This window comes from Pinus tabuliformis, chromosome 9 (genome assembly GCF_031772625.1).
Source record: "Pinus tabuliformis cultivar Carrire ecotype Pingquan chromosome 9, CPIR1, whole genome shotgun sequence".
Classification (NCBI taxonomy): Eukaryota; Viridiplantae; Streptophyta; class Pinopsida; order Pinales; family Pinaceae; genus Pinus; species Pinus tabuliformis.
In genome coordinates, this window is record NC_142307.1 from 685069517 (window position 1) to 685079050 (window position 9534).

At 35.8% G+C, this 9534-nt stretch overlaps 2 protein-coding genes across 2 annotated transcripts; both read left to right on the forward strand.

Annotated features, from left to right (window-relative positions):
• The first annotated feature begins 362 nt into the window (after positions 1-362).
• LOC149150512 (uncharacterized) lies at positions 363-1361 on the forward strand. Its single transcript, XM_089446059.1, has one exon. It carries the CDS (start codon positions 387-389, stop codon positions 951-953), a length of 567 nt encoding a protein of 188 aa, XP_089302185.1. The 5' UTR covers positions 363-386; the 3' UTR covers positions 954-1361.
• Positions 1362-1567: 206 nt separating this feature from the next.
• LOC149150513 (disease resistance protein RPS5-like) lies at positions 1568-3472 on the forward strand. Its single transcript, XM_089442836.1, has one exon. It carries the CDS (start codon positions 1622-1624, stop codon positions 3470-3472), a length of 1851 nt encoding a protein of 616 aa, XP_089298962.1. The 5' UTR covers positions 1568-1621.
• Positions 3473-9534: the final 6062 nt, after the last annotated feature.

A 9534-nucleotide genomic window follows, 5' to 3' on the forward strand; every position in this document is an offset into this window, starting at 1 on the left:
ACCGTCTCGTTATTCCGAGGCAATACGCCGAGAAATACCTTCCACTCGACCAGGCATCGATTCACGACAAGGGGAAGGGTGTCCTGCCATTTTCAAGGAGCTGCAGCACAAGTAGCGGAGAAACGAAGGGGAACGGTCTATTTTGCTCCTTACCATTTTCGAGAAGCCATTTTACAGCAGAACGTAAGCACAAGGCGGCGGCCTCTGCGTTTTGTTACAGAAGCAGGTCAGTTAGTGCTCGGTGCACGTCCAAGGAAGTTTATGATACTGAAACTATCTATAGTTTAGAAGGTCATATGTTAGCTGGCCCACCGGCTCCAGCTGGGTCTGTAAAAGAGTCTTCTGTACAAGAGCCATCTGTTGGTTCGTCAGGAATCTTTCAACGCATGGGAGCTGTGTCGAGTTGTGAGGAGGAGTTAACGCGAGTGATTCCCAAATGGTTTGCCAAAGTCAATTCCAAGACTGGCACACCCTTGAACGCATCCATTTTTTCTCGGAATCTGCACTGCGGCAATAGCGCTGTTGCAGCAGCCCAAGTCGTTGACCGAGATCAACGAGGTCGCGATTTCGAAACTCGTGGCTCTCAATCCGACGCAAAAGATCTGCAGGCTCGTCTCCAAGACCCACATTTTCTGTACGACGCTTCATCAGGGAGGGACGGAAAGAATTTTGTCATGGTTGTTGCAGGCTTATCCATACTGTCTGTGATCGGTGCTTGGTGCAGTTTTCTTACTTTGCTTTACATGGGTTTTATGGTTTCTTTGACATTGCCCGCCCTTTACCATAAATACGAAGACAAGATTGATCGCTTTGTAGATAGAGCCAGCGTGGAAGTTAAGAGACCCTACGTGCATATTTCAGATAAAGTCACTGTGGCAAAGAAGAAACTATACATTTGGTTCGATGACAGAGTGTTGAGAAAGATTCTATGGCGTCGAGTGAAGCCAGAATAAATCTTTGAATACGGGAAATCCTTTCCTTTGTTTTCTCAACAAATTTTTTTTTCCTGCGTGAAAACTATCATATAACAGCATTGAGAGGAAGCTTTGAATTCCTGCCACTCACTTTTCCTTTTTTTTGCATTGGGTACCTAAAATGGCCATGTTGCCGGGACCCATTCATTATTACATCACACTCACCTAAGTTACGGTTAAGGGGGGGTGTTGGTGTACATGCACTAGCTGTAGACTAGCCGTAGACTTAGACTAGCTGTAGTTAACTCATTGCTTGCATGCATGCGGCACAGCACACTTAGCTTTAGTTAGCTTCAGTTATTGCATGCACAACTAAGCTTAACATTAGTTGCTTTTGTATTTATTCTCAACCTCATAATGTAGAATTCACTTTTCATTCTTTCTCAATTCTTGCTCGCTTTCTTCTTTGCCTTGCAAGCTTGTTATTGTTTTACAGATCTAGATCTATCTGTGTTTCTCACAAATCTTACACGCTGCTCTGATCTCACCTGCTGTTGGTACAAGCAATGGATATTGTAACGGGAACCATAGGTAACACTATTAGCAACGTTATTTTTGTTCCAATCATCCAACAAGTCATCCAACAGATAGACGATCTAATTCACTTAGATGGCAACCGTGAGCTTCTGGAGGAGCAGTTAAATCGTATGAAGGGCCTCTTGCTTGATATCAATTCTCAATTTCAAGATCAGCAGAGGGAGGCACCGGATTCTCTGAAGAACTGTTTGCTAAGGATGCAACGCAAAGTTGGAGAGGCCAGAGACTTGATCCATCGTTCACAACGCCCGTGGCTACAGCAGTGTATTGAATCACTCGTGTGCAAGCCCAATGTCTTTAAGCAAATCCGAGAGTGGAACACAACCATCCTTGAGCTCCATAATCAGCTTAGAACCGACTTTTCCGTGTTTTGCAGTGCTCAGCAGATTGCATCTTCTGCACAACAACAGCCAGGCCTACTACTTCAGGATGAACCCGACACCGGATTGGTCGGATTGGAAATCAAATCTGCCGAGGCACAGCTACAGAGATGGATTTTGGAAGCTCCCCATGTTCGCATTATTGGTGTATACGGTATGGGTGGTGTGGGAAAAACCACGTTGCTTAAAAAGGTCTACAACACCTACAAGGTTAGTGACGTTTTTGATCATGTGATTTGGGTTACAATCGCCCAATTTCCAATTCTGCAAATGCAAAATGATATTGCTTCTGCAATTAATTTAGATCTCGCCAACTGTTCTGCTGACATGGGAAAGATGAAGCTGTGTGCATATATGAAGACCAAGAAATTCTTTTTGGTCTTAGACGACATGTGGGGGGCACTCTATCTGAAAGAATTGGGTGTGGAATTTGGGAAGAACAAAGGAAGCAAAGTCGTCTTCACAACTCGAAATAGAGATCTAATTCGAGAAATGAATGCAAAAGAGTTCATGGAAATACAACCCCTACGAAGCGAGGAGGCGTGGGAGTTGTTTTTGAGAGTAGCTTTTGAAGACAGCCATGTTCCAGAGGATATAGAAAATACTGCACGACAGGTGGCCGAGGAGTGTAAAGGGTTGCCATTGGCAATAAAGGTAATAGCCTCGACAATGATGGGCAACACAGCTGTAGATGAGTGGAAGTTTGCTTTAAAACAGATGCGAAAAGTGGATTTAAATTTTCCAATTACTCATCCTCGAATTGATCGAGAATTGTATCAACCATTGAGATGGAGTTATGATAGTCTGCCCGATGCCAGTTTGAGAAGCTGTTTTCTTTTCTGTGGCATGTTCGGTGAAGACGCTAGAATACCGGTGGAGATGATGGTGCAATTATGGATATCAGAAGGCCTAGTTAAGACGAAAGAAGATGCGGAGTATGACTATGTATTAAAGACCGGGGAAAGCTATATAAGGTTGCTTGAAAATCGTTGCTTATTCCGGGTGGAAGAGGGTGTCATTAGAGTTCACGATGTTCTCCACGACATGGCAATTTATATTGGCGAGAACCAGGAGAATTGTGTATTGAGGGCAGGTCAATGTCTTCAACATTTCCCTGACATTCCAAATTCGGATGATTGCAGGCGAATATCACTTTTGCGAAATGATATAAAGTCTTTGCCCGCAAAAGAATTGAGATGTCCCAAACTAGTTTCGTTATTGTTGGGAGTGAATGAGGGATTGAAAGAAATTCCAGAAGCATTTTTACTCAACCTCTCCTCATTAAGGATATTGGATTTTCATGGCACGGCCATACAATCATTGCCAACATCATTGTGGCAATTGAGAAGACTTGAATTTCTCTCTTTGGCTTTAAGTGACATTGGAGATATCTCTGAAGAGATTGGTAATCTTTCAGATCTTCAATTCTTGTATCTGGACGGTTGTAAAAAGTTAAGATCGTTGCCTTCTAGAATAGGAGAACTTAAAAATCTGAAGTATCTCGGCCTTTGGGGATGTAATTTGATGGTGATCCCCGATGAGATTAGAAAGCTTCCAAACTGTGAGATTGTATTTAAATAAAGATTTGAAAATTGTTTTTATGAGATATACTTCAAGCATCTTTTTAGCAAATGTTCGGCTTTTTTTTTTATTCGTAAATTATTTATTATATAATTTATGAAATATTAAATTCTAATATTTTTTATTAATAATTTTGAAAATAAAAAATACAAATTTATTTGTAACAAATTTTTTATATTTCAAAATTTGTGTACTTTTAGAGTTTTACAAACCATATTGTCTTGTGTTGTTGTGAATTTCACTTGATTATGACTTTCATTTGATCGCCCTCGGTCATCCGAATTTGTCATTATTCATTTTTATTATTAGTTAGATGAACCATACTTTAACACCTTCGCAACGAGGCTAATTTTTATTAGCAATGAGGTTACTTTTTATTTATGATACCCAAGATGTAATTGGAAGTAGTTTGCAAATAAATAAATAAATAAAATTAAACTAGTAAAAAATTATAAATTATTATAATCATTAATCAATTTCATTTTAATCCAAAATTTATTTGGAAAAAATTTAATCTTTTTATTTTATTTACATGTAATTTTAATTTATACAATACACCTAAATAATCACACATTCAAGACAATTCAAAACCTTTTCTCTACTGCTTTTTTCTTGACCATTTAATCCTTCTTACCATCTTTAACCATCAATTTAATGAATCTATGACATATAAGAATTCTATATTGAAATTTTCAAACACTATCTCAATGTCTTACCTATCCATGTCTTAGATTTATTAAACTAGATTATGCTCCATGATTTTCCACCATTTTGGCTATCCCACATCATTCATCAAATTTAATATGTTATATCTAACTAAAACATCCAGAGATAGCATAATCAAGTAAAACATAGAAAAACAACATAATCAATTGAATTATTCATATACAAAGTTAGATTATTTAGAAAAAAATAAAACTAATCACATGAAGATGTAAACTAGTGTATCGATTAGTCACTTCTTTGAATGAAACTAGTGGAGCAATTAGCTCAGAATGAAACTAGTGTATTAATTAGTCACGTCACTTCACATTGTTTGTTTTTTAAGTGGGTATATAATACCTTGAACAACCATGTAGTTTTATCAAGCTTGACAAACAAAAAGCCAAGTGGACAAACAAAAACCAAGTTCTACTTGTTTCTTGAAATTGGGCGATGGGTAATGGATGTTAGTGGAAATGAAAATTTAGAAAAATAATAAATTGTTAATTTTGAAAGGATGATTAGAAATATTTATACAATGAATTTGAAAATGTTGTAAAAAGATGAAATATAGGAGAATGATTTGGCTATCTTAGTATCTATTTTTGTTTATTATTTTGAGAAGTGCATTCTATGACTTAGTATGAGGGGATGTGTGATTCCATTAGTACGCAAAGTGGAGTTGGCAAGTTTCCCTTTTAAACTAAAAATAAAATATTCTCTAAATTAGAAACAATGTTGGCTATAATAAAAAACAAAAATGTATATACATATTTGGTTAGTTTTAATTAAAAGAATTATAAAACATTAATAATCCTACTTTCACTTTGGCGATGTGTGGGAAAAATATTTCACTCTCACTCTCATGTGAAGCAACATAATTTTATATCAGCTTTTCAAAGAGATAAAATAATTAAAATAAAAAAATCTTATATTTTCACTTTTAGGTATGAAAAAGATAAATAACTCCTATACTTTTTACAAATATTTCAATATACAACTTGAATAAACTATTTGAATATGCAAGTAATTCAATATATAACTTGAATAAACTATTTGAATATCTAAAAGAGTTAATTTATTTTAATATCAATTTTACATATAGAAAGAGAAAATATATAAAAAAAAAAGTTTAATATTCACCATAACAAAATATTCCAATGTCCAAAAAAATAAAGTAATTGAAAGTAAAATTCTTTAATTACTACTTAAAAACAGTAATAAGAAGGAAGTTTCAATATGTAAGGTTAAGCAATATTTATATGTATTTAAGAATATATTAATTAAAAAAAACACTTTAATATTGATAATGTGATGCATGAGGAACATATTTCAATCCTCATTTTAGATAAAATAATGAAATATTTCAATTCTCGTTTTAAGTAGAATATTTCAATGAAAAATATATATGACATATAGTTAAAAAGAAACTATTTATTACTATAAAAAGTAATTGAAAAAATGAATTGTTATGGTTACAACATTTTAAGTCTAAGCCTCATTATTTTATTTGTTGATTTTCAGATATATTTTTTCTTTTGTCTAAAATCCAATAGAGATTTGTTGGAATTGTAATTTTAAATTGTGTAATCTATAACGATTTTCAAGGAGTTGAATCCATTTGTGCATTCAAAAACGCTAAAGGAGGTTTGAACATCAAAAAATTCGATCCATCTTCGTGCTTTTGAGATCCATGGCTAATAGGATATATATTGGTAGAAATTGTGTCTATGTGAATTTTGAGTTTTCATACATCATTTTTTTATTCAAATATAAATTTGGATTTTTTTAGGGGCAAATGTTTCCCAATTGGTTATTTTGTGGACATTCTCTAAAAAAGGCTATTCACCAATGCGTTAAAATTTTGACTATTTGTTTTTACATATATATGATTAAATTGGTAAAGCTCCCAAAAAATTTACTATTTTTAATAGTAAATTACATGTTTTTTTAATGAATATTCATCTATATTCTATATGTATGATTTTTCAAACCAGAATAGTGGCATATAATGCTACATAGAAGCATACTAATTGAATCCTTAAAAATTACTGTGATGACCCCGGGTAACTTGTAAATACAAAATAATTACTGTGGTAAGAAATTATTATGAGTGGTTACTTATTGTTTACTGAATGACATTATTTAATTATGAAAGTTAATATATATATATATATATATATATATATATATATATATATATATATCTTGAAATGCTGGCAACCTCTTGGTGGAGGATTTTCTATTAAAAGAAAAGAATCAGTTATGAAACTGAAGGAACTACCTCTCACACAGGAAAAGTCCTGGGAGGGAAAACCCCTGGGCTGTTGGGACAGGCGGGGGGGAAAAGATTCCAAGAGAGAGAAAAGAGAAAGAAAAGACAGGGTTAAGTCTGTTGGCATTATGAGATAAGTGTTGTCCTTGATGGCAAACCTCACTGATGACAAATCATAGTACAGAAGGTCAGCAGCAAGGAATTGATGATCAAACTATAAGAAGAAGAGAAAGTTCATACACGCAGGTTCGTTAAGCCCAAGTCGCGTGTACACGCTGGTTGGCTTCAGCAAAAGCGCGTGTATGTGGAAAAGTACAAGGGAAGGAAATCATTAGGCAAGGGTATCTGAAATGTCTTGAATATCTGAAGAAGTATGAGATCCAGTATGCAGGTTATGGGTTGATGATGCATTGCTTGATCTGAGCTAAGGAGAGATCTCATCGGTTGATGGAGAACTAGATCTAAGGAGAGATCGGGATCAAATAGTTTGAAATGAACTATCTTTATGATGCTTATTCTAGATCTACATACTGACGCATGTATAGTTCTATAAGTGTTATGAGTATGACTGATGTCTGGTACAGCTGCAAGTTGATAGAAATTATTTTTAGATCTGTACGCGGGTTGGCTTTGATAAAAGCGCGTATACACGCGGGTTTGATTCATCGAAGTAGCGTATACATTGTAAATCTTAATATTTGAAGTTGCAGATGGATCTGACTGTTATTGCAGAGTTCTGTAGTCTGCTCTATGTTCTGGTAACTGGTGATTGACAGGGTTCAGTGTTTCAGTGATTCAGAGTTTGATGATTGTTTTGAGCTTCAATGATAGTTATGGGTCCAGTATGAAAATTGGATGAAAAGTGGCCTTTCAGATTATGTGTTGTGCTTCAGTGTATCCAGTCTGAAAATTGATGAAACGTGGTACCTGGAGGTGAGAAGATTGTAGGCAAGCACCTACGTACTAGTATCTAAGCTAGTACAAAAGCTAAAGGAGATCTTTGGAGCATTGTAGCAGGTAGCAGCCTGCGTACTAGTAAATGGATCGGCTAGTACAAGAGCAAAGGGGGTTGTAGCTCCCGTACTGGTATAAGACTGCACCAGTACAAATATTGTAAAAGGATTTTCTTATTAAGAAGAAGATTGAGATGACTTGCAGCAGGTGGTTTTCACCCACATTGGGTTTCCACCTTATATCTTTGTGTTCATGTGTGTGGCTCTTGTGTGATGTTCTGTTCTGTTATTCTGCACCTGTTTACTGTTAATATGCTTAATAATGATCTGATGCATTTACTGAAGATTAAGCTAACTGAATTATAAGATCTCTGGATATACGCTAGTTTCATTAGATACAGTAGCGTGTACACGCGGGTTCACTAAATTGAAGTAGCGTATATGTTTCTGAGTATGAAATTGAAAAGTTTGATTGATCTGATAATACTGATTCACCCCCCCCCTCTCAGTATTATTTCCAACAATTGGTATCGGAGCAGGTCCTTTGATAGAAGCTTGATCGCTTGAAGGAGATCCGTGGAACAATGGGAAAGAAGCTTAAGAAGAAAGCTCATAAGAAGAAGAAGACATCTCAGAAGGACTATGACAGTGGGAGAATCGATTGGGGATTAGGTATAAGAGGCTCTTCAGATTCAGAATCAGATTCAGAATCATTATCAGGTATGAATGTGTTATCCTCTGATGTTCCTGCTATATTTCCTTGTGAAAGTGATGGAAGTGATAGTGAAACTACTGAACATGCTTTTATGGGTGAGCAAGAAAAGTATCAAATAGAGGCAGTATTTAGAAGGCTTACAGACAAAGTTAAAGATCAACAAGATCTATTGAACAAAAGGGAATGTGCTTTCAAAGAAGAAGTTACCAAACTAAAGGCCCAACTAGAAGAAGGAAACAAGGTAAGAAAGCTACTCAAGGACAAGGAAGACCAATGTCAAAAATTGCAGCATGAAGTGACATCATTAAGAAAAGAAGTCAACGAAAGAAGCACAACCATCAAGAAACTCAAAGATAGATCCAGCTACTATGAAAATCTTGAAGCTACGATTCTCTCACTAAAGGAAGATCTTGAAGAATCCAAGAAGCAGAATGAAGATCTACACCAAGCAATTGAAAAACAAGACAACGAAGTCATCAGCTTAAAATCACAGTTGGAATGTACCTTCAGAGTTCATCAAATTCAGCAGGATCTGTATGAAAAGCAAGAAAAGGAGATACTCAATCTAAGGCAACAAATGGAAGAAGGAAGAAAAGATGGAGAAGACATGAAGAAGCAATGTCTAGAAAAGGAGGAACAACTTCAAGTTGAGGTAAATATCTTGAAAGGTAAATTAGAAGAAAAGGATAAACTTTTGAGATTTCAAGATAGTACTAAAGCCTTGGATGATATTCTTAGTAGTCAAAGGTCTCCTGCAATCAAGACTGGTCTTGGTTTTCATGAATCTGTTGAAGGTGAATCTAGCTCACAAGGTGAGGCAAGGAACTCTAAAGAGAAATCCAAAATGATCAACAAGGAGATGAAAGGTCAACTAAGGAAAGAAAGTCTTCAAAGAAAATCTTTTACTCCTCCTATGAATAATGTTGAATGTTATGTATGTCATAATCTTGGACATATTGCAGCTAGATGTAAAAGAAGAAGAGTTCAAGACCATTATGCAGACAAGTCATCTCAATCAAGGTACTTTAATGGATATTGCTTTGCTTGCAATATGTATGGTCACAAAGCTTCTGATTGCTACAGGAGAAATATGAAACATGTAAGATGTTATGCATGTAACAAGCTTGGACATATAGCAAAGGAATGCAGGAACAAAGGATGGACATCACATCAAAAGGAGAAAACCTCATCACACTTGAAGATATGGAGGAAGAAGGAAGTACAGTCAGCACAATGTACTGAGACACAACACAGCACAGACATATCAGACTCAGGGGGAGCTGAAAGTGTAAAACTTCAGCGTTCTGAATCTCATACGCAAGTTCCTTAAAGGGAAGTCGCGTATATACGCGAGTTAGACACTGCAAAGTCGCGTATATGTCAGTCTGAAGAAAAGCAGTGGGAACAGGATCAGAAA